This window comes from Gekko japonicus, unplaced genomic scaffold, assembly GCF_001447785.1.
Source record: "Gekko japonicus isolate JY-2015 unplaced genomic scaffold, Gekko_japonicus_V1.1 scaffold968, whole genome shotgun sequence".
Lineage (NCBI taxonomy): Eukaryota > Metazoa > Chordata > Lepidosauria > Squamata > Gekkonidae > Gekko > Gekko japonicus.
The window spans coordinates 13690-28215 of NW_015174872.1; the positions used below are offsets into that span (position 1 = coordinate 13690).

The window sequence follows — 14526 nt, forward strand, 5'->3', positions numbered from 1 at the left end:
GCTCTCAAAAGGATTGGCAGAAGGATTGGCACCCCCCCACGAGTATCATGGGTCCCCACTTTTTGTTTGCATCTATTTCCTGCTGCAGACTGAGAATATGAATCCTCATAAACAATCTGGACCACTGCACTATTTTTTTTCCTCAGGTCCAATTACTTGAGTCCAATTCGTTGCCTCATGTAACTTATCTCTGTACTCGGGACCAAATAATATTAAAAATCAAATCTTTTTATATCTTTAATTGAGTCACTGTTGGTGATAATGACAAACATAGATGTTCATTATATTTGGAGAAACATACTACATTTATCAAAAGTTAAGCAGGGGTGTGTGAAAGAGAGCCATTGTGTTGTAGTGGTTAAAGTGTCAGGGACTAGGATCTGGGAGGTTCATATCTCCATTCTACTGTAGAATCTTACTGGGTTACCTAGGGCCAATCATACACGCTCAGCCTAACCTACTGTGCAGGCTTGTTGTGAGGGTAAAATGGAGGAGAAGAGAATGTTGCTGTTTGTGCTCCCATTTGGGATAAAGGCAGGATATAAATTAAGTAAATAAAGAAACAAATAAAGGCCAGACTTGGTCAGTGTCAACACCCAAATACATATGGTAGCAGTCCCAGATCCATTCTATGAATGTTGGAGAGCATTCTCACAAACTGCTGACGATTTCTTAAAACTGATTGTCAACATTGATTAGTGACAAAACAAAACACTTAGTGTAAAACATTCAGAAATTCATCTGAGATTATCAGCATTCACATCAGCATTCACCAAATATTGGACACTATTGTAACACATAAATTTCTGGCTCTGAAGTAGAACCTAAATGCCCCAATTATCCATTTTTCATTCTAACAACAGAATTTTCAGTGGAAGTTTGTTATAAAAACATCTGATATTAGGAAAGATTTGTCATGTATGGTCAGATTCGTTGTATGGTCAGAGAACCAATATGTTTTTAACTTTATTAAAATTTTTAACTGCAACTCCCAAACAGAAAGAAATAAAAACATATAACAACAATGGTGGCAACTCTACAAATAAGCATCTAATTGCTCATGTTGTAACTTAAAGATGTATCTCTTAAACATATGCTTTGGGCCTGTGCAGTTATTTGGCCTTTTGGAGATGAAGTAATTACTCATATCCCTTTTGTATTAGAATATTCATTTATCTTTGAGGATGTTTATGTACTTTTAAACTATTTGCCTGTCTACTGGAGGCTAACAGATGGTCAGTGAAAACGGACCCTCCATGCCATTAATGCTGCTAAAAGACTTACATTACAGCACTGTAGAGATAAATGGCCACCTCCAGTAATCCAAAGAATTTAGGACTTTACAACCTTTTCAACATTTTAATGTATGGCATATACATGACAATTGTGCATGGACAAATTTAGAAACCTTTCATAAACGCTTAAACAAGATATGTTGTAAACTTCATCTAAACCTATTCATCAGCTGTTAGATAATATACATTGTAAAATATATTTAGGAACAATTTTGGTTGCTATTTTAATAATATAAATAATAATATTTGACTTGGTTCAAAATAATTCAATATCAACCCCACTCACAATCCTTATCATTTAATTTACATTTGTTGTTTGCATTGGTCTCAACATAATGGTTCAGAATGCTGATTTTCAGCTTGCTTCTGTACCACAATGTATGGTTAATGTGCAATTTCTTTTTATTTTACCTGGAATGTCATTATCTTCAATGCTGCCCTCTACTGATCCAATGGAATAGTTAGCTGGACTGATTGGAGGACTGGAAGTAAAGCTTGCATATCCAATGGAGGAGTTGATTTCAAAACAATCATGGCTGTGATTTGATCGGTGAAATTCAAAGGCTGACACTATTGATGTCCGTTGCTTGGGCTGGAAAAAATTGAGTTGAAATTTAAACATTTAAATTTGTGTTTTACCTCTGATCAGCTCTTTTTTATTAGGTTTTCTTAACATGCTCCTGAAAACTTTCTTTCCTTTTCTTTTTCATTAAGTTCATCTCCTATACATCATTTTTGAGATTATTGCTTTCTTTCATCCACAGGGGAAGCTGTATTACAGTCTAAAAATAAAATGTCAAGATAGGATAACATCCTAAGCATTCAATAAAGACTCCATATGCCAATAAAAGTGTTTGCAGATAACACAGTATCCAGATTTTAGTATTTCTTTCACAGCAAGTCTGAAGAGGGAACATTTCAGTACTGATTATGGGGAAATCGTATTAATGTCTAGACAGCTGAGCTGTGGAACAGAATTTCAATAACCATTGTGTGAATTTCCCATGACACAATCTTGATGGTATGTTAGTCAAATTTTTAAAAATAACATGGGTCCACAGGTATCTGATCCAATTATTGTTATGTATTCAAAATTTACAGTGACTAATACGCATTCTGATTTGCAGCTTGGGTAGAGGAGACCTTACCCAATTTGTACGGAAGGATGTATCTTCATATTTTCTACTCTACCTAAAGCTGGCTGCTATTCAGTATTTAGCAGAAACAGTGTGAAAGAGGCATTTCCAGAATTTATAAGAGATTATGAGAACAGTCTACTCAGACTCCTATTTAGATCTATACAATGGGGCTTACTCTTCATTGTTCTTCATAGCACTGTTCGCCTGCAATCGTCTTTCCCAAAAGTAAGCCCTGTTGAATAAAATGGCACTTGATTTCCATTAAACTTGTTTAGAATTGCTCCCTAAATCCTTGTTTAAAGCACAAAATACAGAAAGGTTAGCAATGAAAGGAGTAGACAAAGGAGGGGAATCAAATAATAAGCAAGGAAAGGGAGAAATGGTTTTACAGAAAACTGGATATTGAGGGGCTACGTACAGAAGGAGATCTTGGTAGGGATGGTGAAAGAACATGGCAGAAGAGGCAAAGAAGACTGTAACAGAAGAAATTGTAAGGACTAGTGAAAAAATTAACAGAGGCCCCGGTCACACGGAGCATTTGCCGCACTAAAGATACAGATAGGCAGATTTTCCGGGCGCGATCACACCACAACATCTGGGAAGTGTAGTGCTCCCGTGGCTATCCCGTGGCTATCCCGTGGCTTCCCACCGAAGATGCGGACTAAAAAACTAGTACTTACGAGGTACTGGCTTCCGGACATCGTGGGGCAAGGGCAGGCGTCTGATCGCGTTTTCGGTGGAATTCCGTGGCATCCGGCGCCCGCCGATGTTCCTTCGCAAACAAGGGTGTTCCCCCCCCAAGTCTCTGCAGGATGCGCCAAAGCGCCCAACGGCGCATGCGCAAAAACTTCGGTTAAAAAAACACCCGTTTGCCATGGAAGCGGCGCCTAGCGATTGCTGCTGTGATTGTGCCATGCCATGCTGCTTCTTTGCCACACTGCCGGATAGCCATGTGATTGGCACCTCACCCCCTAACCATGGGACCTCGACGGGACGTGTGATCGGGTGGCCGTGCATTATTTTGCTCCGGGGCAAACAGCCATGCTCCCCCCCCCCGCATTTTCTGGCCCGTGTGACCGGGACCAGAGATGACAGAGAAACTAAAGTGCACTGCAGATATATATAAACCACCAAAAGTGTGAATCTGATGTGGAGAGTGACATGGTTCAACAAAGCAAAGTTTATCATTACACAAACATCTGGTGGATTCTTGGATCACCCGCCCTGTAAAAATGGTCTAATTAAGGACTTGTTCTTTCAAAACAAGCAATAGTTATTCATTACCATGTGTCCAGTAAAATACACAACATTTGTTCTCTTCCATACAAACAAGTTTCTAAAATCCATAGTTTGTGTATAGATATATTTATAATTATGCCTTGCAGCAAAAGTAAAAGTCTTTAATCAGATTACTGTACAGGAAGAAGGGAATGCATAAACCTGAAACCTGCAGGCTTGTACATAAAACAAATTACAGTTTGTTATTACATCTCAACAGGAACAGGGAATAATCTGCTATGGCATGGATATCACAAAGAAAGAGAAAGAGGAGTGACACAAAATTCTGAATTAACTAAAAAGGAAAATAGCACAATTTAGCAACAAATTGGTTGCGGAACAACAAGGAAAGGTGGTCTATGAGATAAGAATTGTATTCATTTCTCACAAGAAAAACTTGGGAGTGGGAAGGGTAAGTCTTTGTCATGTTTTCCTCAATGTGGAGAAGTCAGAAAGAAATAACAGACTTGCAAGTGAAAGCCATTTCTCAACATATCCATATAAAACAATTAATTACTGGGATATTGGAGTTTGTCTTACAGATATGTTTTCTTCTTGTGTGCAGCATGGATAGAAAAGCACCTGGGTCCCCAGTGCAAGACTGGTGGTGCCTTACAGTATGGTGTAGTGGTTAGGAGCACAAACTCTAATCTGGGAGAACTGAATTTGATGCTACACTCCTCCACATGCAGCTGCTGGTGTAACCTTGATTCAGTTACAAGTTATTTCAGACCTGTTCTCTCACAAGCAGTTCCCGAAAGAGCTCTCTCAGTCCCACCTACCTCACAGGGTGTCTGTTGTGGGGAGGGGAAGGGAAAGGAGATAGTAAACCACTCTGAGATGCCTTCAGGTAGTGAAGGGTGGGGTAAAAATTCAATCTCTTCTCTTCTTCGTCTTCTTTTACATATGACATGGAGGAAATTAGTGTAGTGCATTCTGGGTTAACTCTCTCAGCACCTCCCTGTCTTCTAAAATGACAAGTTCCAGATAAAATCACTTGATTATCCTGTTCCTAAAATGAATGTGTTACAATCATTGATTTCATTGAACTTATGTGTGCATGTGGGTTTTGAGAAACAGGAAACAAAACCCCAGCACACTGGGATTTGTAATGTCTCTGGACTACATAAAACAAGTAATCTAGTAAGGACTGAGCTGTAGCTACTGATCTTTATTTGTAACCTGAGGGTTCAATAAATGTGTTTATTCTATGCTACTGAGCTAGTCCATGAAAAATATTGACATTACGACCAATGTCCCCTCTAAGCTGTGGAGTCTTGTGAGAAAAATTCTACGTTGTGAGCTACTGGAATTAAAGTTGTGAGCAAGCGATTTGGCTACTGCATAAATTAGTTTGCTCTGGAGCCGTCCCTGAGCTAAGACAAAAATGTGTGAACCAGAGGCTAAAAAACTGTGAGCTAGCTCACACTAACTCAGCTTAGAGGGAACACTGATTACAACCTGTCAAAGTCACTATCACATTTCTAGCTCCTTTCCAACAATACTGCTGTCTAGCCAGGCATACTCGATTTTGTACTACATATTTAAAATTCATTTTCCTCTAAGCAATGCTTACACATTTGTTAATGCAGATTCAGTCTGTTTAGTTTATCTGAACCATGTTTAATTCAAATAATATATCCAATATTATTATTTCTACATTATAAGAACACAGAAGCCTTGCTGGATCAGACCAATGGTCCACCTGGTCCAGCATCCTGCCTCACACAGTGGCCAACCAGTTCCTCTGGATGGCCAACAACCAGGCTCAAAACAGCTGGAAACCTCTGCCTTATAGTATTCTAGTAAGGTAATTAGCGTCCCCTACTTACCACCCAAGTCTAGGTTACTATAAGATTTTAAGAGCTCTGACCTCTTTGAAGTTGCATCTGAATAGGAGCACGCCCATAGAAACAAACCCAAACAGTTTCCGGGAATGCAAGGAGAAATTAGGGTGGGAGATAAATGCCATCCCATCCCACCTAGCCTGTACAGCAGGGGCCCCCAATCTTTTTGAAAATGCAGAGTTAATGGGGGAAGGGGATTTCCCAATCAATTTATCTCCCCCCATGTTTGTTGCAGACCTCCAACCTGTATTACACTATCACTAGTATTTACATATTCTTAACACTCAAACAAAATAAGCAATTAGAGGACATTTAGAGATTTCACTACACCATTCTTAAAATGAACAAGAGAAAACAATTTTTTAAAAATGAACTAAATAAGAGAATTTATATTTCTGACCACCCACCTGAGGTCGGATAACTTTCACTATATTTTTCAGTGCAGTATCTGGTGAGGGAGGAGAGCAGTCAGGTGTTGGGCCTGTTGAACTGTTTCTATGGTTACCAGTACCTGGTGCAATAATTGCTACTTGAGGTGCATTATCTGTGAATAAAAATAGCATTGCAATGAACTTCCACATTCTATAGAACACACATTTGTAAATCGGAAATTGGCTTTGAAAACAAAAAGGATTTCACCTGCTAAATATTTTAGGTAATTATGATACTTTGCCTTTAGTTTGAGGCATTTACATCTTGGTTTGAAACTGAGTGTTATGTTGGATTCCTTCCAGTTCTAGGCTATTGTTAGGCATCCTGATACAGCAGGGCAACTACTTGCAGAAACAGTCTTCAATATCTGGACTGTCTCTTAGGTTATGACTTGTGTCCAAAAGGGTGCATTGGGGACCCAAATCAGCTTATATTGTTCTCCTCTCTTTCATTTTATCCTGACTACAACCTTGCAGGGAAGGTTTGGCTGAGAAACAGCGACTGGCCCAAGGTCACACAGCAAGCTTTCACGGCACACTGGGGATTCAAGACAGAACCTAGTCTGTGTTATGCTTCCACAATATGAGCAGATATGAATGGGTGTTAGCACTGCCAGAGCTGACAGCTCCCTCTATCTGTTTGAGGCTGAAGAGACATATCAAACACTTTATTTCCTTCCAACAGGTTATCTATACAGTCAAAGCTGATAGTACAAACTCTTTGTTTTGGAATAAGAAACCCACTGTTTATGTTACTTACCTCCTAGGGATATCTCAATAAATGTGGCAAATGACAATGACCATTCCAGAAATAAGGATCACATGTATTAATCAGAGGTCCACCCACTAATGTTTGAAGGGGGTGAGTTGGAGGCAGGAGTCTTATTTTAAACAGAAGGGGGGGAGGCAGCTACAGACTGTCTTCTCCCTGACCTTACCCTATTGCATTCCATTGTTTTTGCTGATTTCTTTAAGGCCAGTTCACTGCCAAATACTGGAACTGGGTTAAAAGAAAAATCTTCTAAGTAACAGAACACAGTGGCTACTTCCACACAGCATACCACCACCTTTTTTTAGAAGCCTCCATAAACATCACACTCATTTTGAGAAGGGGCCCTGGGACTTTCTCCTTTAAACTGAGTCAAAGAAAAATCTCCTTTGCTCCAACTTAAAGGGGAAACTGCCTGCTGGCTGCAGGCAGAGCATCTTTGTGGTGGTTCAGCATGCGTCTACTCCACATGGGCACAAAGCTTAACAAAACTTTCAAAATGGCACTGCTAAGCTCTGCTTTTCTCTCCCTCTCATAGCCGTTTAACAGAACTTCTTTCTAGAACAACCTGAGCTGCAAGCCAACAAGATAAGCAAGAATGAGCCATACACACATTTCCCCCCTCCTTTCAATACCCCAAGTGCATTTTATCAAACTGTTTTATTACTCATGTGTATTCTTTGTATTCTCCTATTTCAAATGTTTAATTAAAAATACTTTCCCCCAACTTTAGCTATGAATTGGTGAATACGTGTTTCAGTGTGTAGACTCATGCCTAGTTTGGCTCAAAAAAAAGTGTATTCAAATTTCTCTTCATACATGCAGTAACAATTTTTTCCTGAAAAAATAGCTATACAGCACATTAAGTATTTGCACAGGAAAAGCCCTGTATCTAAACACAGATGGTCTGGACCAGTGAATCTCAGTAACTAGACAACTCAAATATTACTTCTTTCTCTGTGTATATTCAAAAATGGCATCGTTAAGCTTAAAAAGAAGATCCAGGCCTTAGTATGTTGGAGGATGGACACTTTGACACAGCCAATGGACAATACATTAACAAACATGTTTCTTTTTTAAGATTTACAGGGTCTTTAATACAGAAGGGAAAAATGCAAGTCCAAATTTCAGTGACTAGACATCCCTGTCTTTTAATATGGTAATGGTGCTGCTGGTTGGAAAGCTAATAACGTTTGTCAAGGTTTCCAGAAAAGTCAAGAAGAAACCAGAGATGGAGGACCCTGCTTCCCCAGCCTCTCTGGAGCCTTTTGGCTATTGTTTGACCTAGAAAAAATAGCCCACACACTCTGACTAGGTAGCTGCCACCACCTGTCACTTTTCAATCTGAGGCAAAGTCTGACATAGTTTTTAGAACCATGGCATGCAAACGGTACTTGACAACCAGATCTATAATTCTGAAAGTGGTAACAAGTTTGATATTTCAGTCAAAGAGCACTACATTTACAGAACTGTGGAAATTACTGTACATTTTCAGATGAAGAAAATGAGTTTGAAGAAATCAAAGAAAAAAATTGCTGCATAATGATATATATTTAAATTGTACTGGAAAAGCATGTTCTCAGAAATGTGACTGCCAATGCAATTAGAGTATGCAGAATGTTTTCTAACGAACAGTGTTGAGCAAAAGCTCCACAGCATCATGGAGCACAAGTACTATTTGCTGACTAACAGTGCCATCCCAAGTAGAATTACACCCTTTCTAAGTCCATTGAAGTCACCTGGCTTAGAAGGGTGTAACTTTGCTTAGGAGGCACTGTTAGTTTATGGGGTTTTACTTTCGAAAGATAATCTATATAGCTGGTATATGGCTGCCCACTTTTTAATACCTACAGTCGCTATTCACTGTAAAACAAATTTTGGAAGTGCAGAACTTAAAAATAGTTTCAGTTGTTCCTAAGGAAGAGCCTTTGATTCAAAATGTACTGGGCCTTAATAAACTGAACAGTTCCTTGAGTATTTTTCAGGTTCCTCCTATTCTTTGTTTCCTAAAGTGATGAACACTTGGTAAGCCACAATACATGGGTGGCAGGTTGCAATAAATGTGGTGGATCAAATGTTGTGCTGGCCTTTCATGAGTAAATGAATATTTGCTTTGTATTCTCCTGAATCAAACCATTGTTGATGCAGAGGCTAAGTCAAATAACCAGGTTCTCATATGATAAAGATGAAATTATACAGCCCACCCCCTCCTCTCACTAAATATAGTATTGCCAACCAACTGGAAAAAATGGCTCAGCTGTTATTTATTCACTGGTGCTGGGAAAAATCAGAGCTAAAAGGTGCCCCATCTCTTGCTATATTTGTCCTTCATTTTAATTTTAAAAAACATTTTTCTTTTTTTCCCCATTGGGCATCCATACTGAAAGATAGGTAGAGGGAGGCCAGATCTGGGGGACTCTGAAGATGCAGAGGCCACAAATTTAATATGGACACTGGCACTACCTGCTGTCAGTCTCAAGGATATGGGACCACAGGGGCAGAAAATAGCAGGCAGGCATCCACCACTACAGTGACCAGAAAAAAGCCCACATGAAAAAAGCCCACAGAAAAAAACCCATGGTCATAAATGCTCACATGAAAATAAGCCCACACAGAAAAAAGCCCGTACACCAAATAGCCCACACAGAAAAAAGCCCACATGGAAAAATACCATGTAAAGCACCAAAGATATGTATAACTGTGAATAATCATTCATCTTAATTTATGAGAATGAACAGGTATTACCTATATTTTATATTATTATTTTAGGATTAAAACATATATTCACATGCAACAATTCGTGTTGTGATTTTATTAAGTATAATTAAATAATAATTTTGTTATGTTATTAGTAAAGTACTTAATTACTACACAAAAGTTGACTGTATGAAGAGGGCTTTAATGCTCTTGACTGTAAAGTCTTGGAAGGAAAAATACAGGAAATAAAAGTGACCATTTTGTTATCAACAAACTTTATTAAGAAGGAAAAACAATAACAACAGAAATGAACTTTATATAGAAATATGTTTAAATAAAATTAAATACTTTAAATTTATTCATTTACCATTTGTCAATCTTTGTAATGTTGGTATGAAGTAATTTCTAAAGTAAAGACAGAAAAATGTTAAATTAAATTATGTATATGGCTTAAAATTCTTCAGCCTACCTTTATCTGCCCCTCTGACTTCAGCCTTCCATCTCCTCCCCCTTTCCTCCTGGAGAGCAGTTGTAATTCTGAGTGATCTCCACCCCTCAACTGGAGATTGGCAACAATGGTTACCCAGGAAGAAATGGCTTGTTTGGAGGGTGGAGTCTATGGCACTGTAGCTGTCTGAGGTCCCACCCCTCCTCCAACCTCACCCTCTCCAGGCTTCACCCCTCAAATCTCCAGGAATTTCCTAACCTGGAGTTGGCAACCCTATCTCCTTCCCAGCCAATCATCACCCTACCTTGATCTGCCCCTCTGACTTCAAGTTTCCATCTTCTCCCCCTTCCCTCCTGGAGAGCAGTTGTAATTTTGAGTGATCTCCAGCCCTCACCTGGAGATTGGCAACAATTGTTCCCCAGGAGGAAATGGCTGGTTTGTAGAGTGGAGTCTATGGCATTGTATCTGTCTGAGGTCCCAACCCTCAGAAACCTCACCTTCTCCAGGCTCCACCCCTCAAATACCCAGGAATTTTCCAACCTGGAGCTGGCAACCCTGGTCAGGACTGGCCCCAATGAGTTCCCCACAAAGGCCTGGAAAGGGACTCCTGGCTTTGCCTTTTTACGTTGCCTATTTACCAAGCTTCTGCCTGTTTATGAAGCTTAGTTGCCCAGCAACAGCCACTGAGGGAAAAGTTAGTCCCACAGGAGCCAAGCAGGAGAAGTGTCTTCGTCAGGAGAGACAGCCGTTTGGCAGTTATTCTGACAGGAACAGTGGCTGAGGAAGTAGAGGGTGGGGACAGGGCTGGCCCGAGGTTTTTTGGGGGAGGGGAGTCCCGGCCCGGGCCAAGACCGCCATCTTCGAGCTGCGCGGATCTTTGCCAGGCCTTACAAGAGGGGGGAGGGAGGCTCTTCTTGGCTGTGCTTTGGAAGGGCTCGGCCTCCTGTCCCTTTGGGAGCCGCCTGGAACAGGCCTGGGAAGGGGTGGCCTGCAACAGGTCTCACTGCTTTCTAGCGGCAGCAGCCGCAGGCTCCGGATGCCCAGAGAAGGGTGGCGTGGAAGGCTGCCCCAGTGGGCTGTCTGGCTGACACGGCATGCTTCTTGGCTTTGGGAGCCCCCCTGGGGACTGGCCCTCCTGAAGGCAGTGGGCAGCGACGTTGATAGGAGACGGCGGCTGCTGGAGTGGGGGGGTTCTCTCTCTCTGTCTCTGGCTAGGCAGGCTGAGAGGCGCCTCTCTGTCACTACCACCTGAGTCACCAAGCCAGCGCCGGGGTCCGTGATGACAGGTACGCCCACCCAGGGGCTCAGTGCAAAGCCAGCAGGAGTGGTCGAGGTGGACAGTGGAGTGCCCAGCTGGGGAGTGGCCTGAGGGCCTGCCGGCTGGTGACCAAGGTCCCTGGCCTGCGCCCCTCCGAAACCAGTGCTCCTCCGGTCCCCAGGATCTCTCTCTCTCACTCACTCGTCAGGCAGGCAGGCCGCAGCCGGGGCTCTGGGCAAGAGGGGATTGGCGGCGGCCCCACCCAGCGCCCTGTGGGATGAGCTCACTTTCGTGGGGGATGGGGGTGAAGAGCGTTACCCTCTGGCCAGGCATTCCCTTCAGCTGCAGCCCACCTTTCTCTTGGCAACTCGAGGGGGGGCCTCGGACCTCCAACAATCACCACGCAGGCCGCTCCTTTTAGAAGTGGGACAATAGGAGCCGGACGGCGGGGGGAGGGGGGCTCAGGCGGGCCATTCTGTAATGTGGGAGGGCTCCCCCTCCCCCCCAAGAATGCGTGTGAGGGGGAAGTTACCTGGGTCACCCCTTGGTGGCAGCATCAGGGGAGGCACAGTTCAGCGCCCCATCCAGGGCCCGCTGCCCACCCCATCCAGGGCCCGGCACTCTAGACAAATGCCTAGTTCGCCTAGTGGGTGAGCCGGCCCTGGGTGGGGAAGAGGAGAAGACCCAGCCCCCAGCCAATGGCATGCAATTACTCTTGAGTGGCGGTTGATGGGCCAATGGCTGATGGAGCACACAGCATAGCCAATGGGAGAGCTGGAAATGGCCAATATGTAAGGGAATTATTATATTAAGATACCTGTTCATTCTCATAAATGGAGATGAATGGTTTTCCACAGTTATAAATATCTATGGTGCTTTACATGGTATTTTTCCATGTGGGCTTCTTTCCATGTGGGCTTTTTGGTGTGTGGGCATTTTTCCTGTGAGCATTTATGACCATGGGGGGGTTTTCTGTGGGCTTTTCCCCCTGTGGGCTTATTTCATAGAACCCCACCACTGCACTGGGTATGCTTACAAGATAGAAATAAAGTAAATCTATTGACAAAAATTAAAGAAACACTGCCAGCTAGGATGTAAGGGAAACATACTTTATCATTCAGATATTAAAAGGCAAAGAAAACAAGCGATATTACAAAGGGTACAAGTCAAGAGTAACAAATGGCATATTTCTGGATCCCTTAGTCAGTAGAAATATTATTAGAAAACTCTGTGAAAGAGTAGATACAAACTTAGAACCAAATAGTAACAGGCCCCATTCTATAAAGATAACGGGTTGAACTTATTGTCCTTTAATGTGTATTGGCTTTTCTGTACAAAATGGAATCATTGCTGCTGTGTGTACAGAACTGTAAGCTCTTTCTTTCTTTCTTTCTTTCTTTCTTTCTTTCTTTCTTTCTTTCTTTCTTTCTTTCTTTCTTTCTTTCTTTCTTTCTTTCCTAAAATCATTTGCATCAATAACCAGGCTAATATTGCCTTTGATAGCTATTTTGGGGTAGTATTTGGAATTAATTTACCAGTGAAATGCATTTCTGAGGCAGTAGGAAGTGTGTTTTTTCTCATCTAAATTAACATAACCATAATGATTACCAACTTTTTACTTTGCACTTATCTTCCACCTGCAAAAACAGACCCTGGAAATGATTCCAGTTTACAGAAGTTTAGTAATGTCAGCCAACTGTCTGGAACAGTAATTCTTACCAAGTACTAATGAGAAAGAATAGGCTCAAGTAATTCTAGTACAGCATTCAGAACAAGATTACACAATTATTTGTGTATATTTTTTGTTTTTTAAAATTCTAGACCATACGTCTTCTGAAGATTATAAAGTGGAACAATTTAAAAAATAATAGGTGGGTGTTATACATAGAGTTCCTTGTCTGAAGTGAAGACACTTTCACTCATGCAAGGGCTCTATGTCCAGTATCTGTGAAATCTGCAACACATCTCATATTCCTGAGGGTCCCTCTGTCAATAATGTAAGCTTCAGCTGTTAGATGACTCTGATCTATCTGACAGTTGTCATGTGATTGTCATGTGGTGCAGTACCAGACTTATCCAGTTTGTACATGTCTGGGCAAGGACTAAGTCACCATGACTAAGCACATTGCTGATTGGCTGTGCTATGTATATATGTACAGTGTGCTTATGCTCAGTGTTCTCCCCTGTATTTGTGGATGCCTGGCGAAGCATGCTGTCTGAGAGCTGTATATATCTGTAAATAAAATCTCTGTAAATAGTAACCACTGGACTGCTTTATGTGGTGAGCTATTGGGAGTGGCTGGTGGCTAGAACTCTGCTAGAGTATTCTGCAAGTTCCTGAGTACCCTGTTCAACTGCCAACGCACTGCGCGACAGGGTTATGGGCCCAGCCTGTTGAACCCGGGGCCAGGAACCCAGTGTGGACCAGCCGGAGTGACTGACGAGGTTGCTGACCAGCCATACAGTCTGCAAAGCTGACGGAGCCGAGTGCTGAGAGCTGCGGAGATTGCTTCATCCAGGAGTGGAGGAGGAATACACAGCTCGGTCAAGCCTCTGGCAGCGGCATTAATCTTCAAGAGAAGGTAAAGAATAAACAGCTCGGGGGAGTCGAGGGAGACGGTGAAAATGGCCCAAGTTGCTACGCAGCAGTGGGTGGAGAAGCTCACCTCCTCGAACTATGCCATGTGGGCTCTACGAATGAAACATTTTTTGATAAGAGAGAGTTTGTGGCTGTATGCCAATGACCCGCCAGACCCTATCCCAGCTGGAGATGTATCCAAGGACGAGAAGGCTTTGGCCATCATCGTGCTATCGGTCAGCGATGAACAGCTGGTGCACGTTGCTACGTCTACTTCTGCACACCAGGCCTGGAATGCACTTAAAGAAATTTATGTGCAAACTTCTGCAGGTTCTATAATGATGCTGACGAGACGTCTCTACCGCAAGCTGCAGAAGCCTGGTGAGAGTGTCAGAGAACACATAAATTGTTTAACTGACCTATATCAACAGCTAAATGAGCGGGGCAAGGTCGTGCCTGAGGAAGACCGTGTGTTGCTTCTTCTCAGCTCATTAAATCCAAGTTTTGACGTCTTAATTGCCTCGCTGGAAAATTTACAGCCCGAACAGCTTACCATGCCTTTTGTTATCGGCCGTCTTCAGGCGTTTGAGGATAAGCAAAAGGAGCAACATTCTTCTACAGCCTGGCAGAGCACCAAGTCGGGGGAGGCAGCAAACTCCAGGTGCGCTCCTGTTGTCGGTGAGAAAGCATTGCGCGTCCGGAAGTGTTTTTTGTGTGGTGCAAAAACACACCTCAGAAAAAACTGCCCAGAGCAGAAGAAAAAGCAGCTTCAGCAAGGGCATTTTG

General features: G+C 42.3%; 1 protein-coding gene across 1 annotated transcript in view; it reads right to left on the minus strand.

The window, feature by feature from the left end:
- Positions 1-1706: 1706 nt before the first annotated feature.
- The window catches only part of LOC107121815 (ankyrin repeat and sterile alpha motif domain-containing protein 1B-like), a gene marked incomplete at its 3' end in the record, with an annotated part of 257150 nt that continues 244330 nt past the window's right edge, over positions 1707-14526 (minus strand). Inside the window, exons 11-12 of the mRNA XM_015424811.1 lie at positions 5967-6103; positions 1707-1887 (exon numbers count right to left, since the gene is read on the minus strand). Of these exons, the coding sequence (XP_015280297.1) occupies positions 1707-1887; positions 5967-6103 (318 nt within the window). The remainder of the gene's footprint in view (positions 1888-5966; positions 6104-14526) is intronic.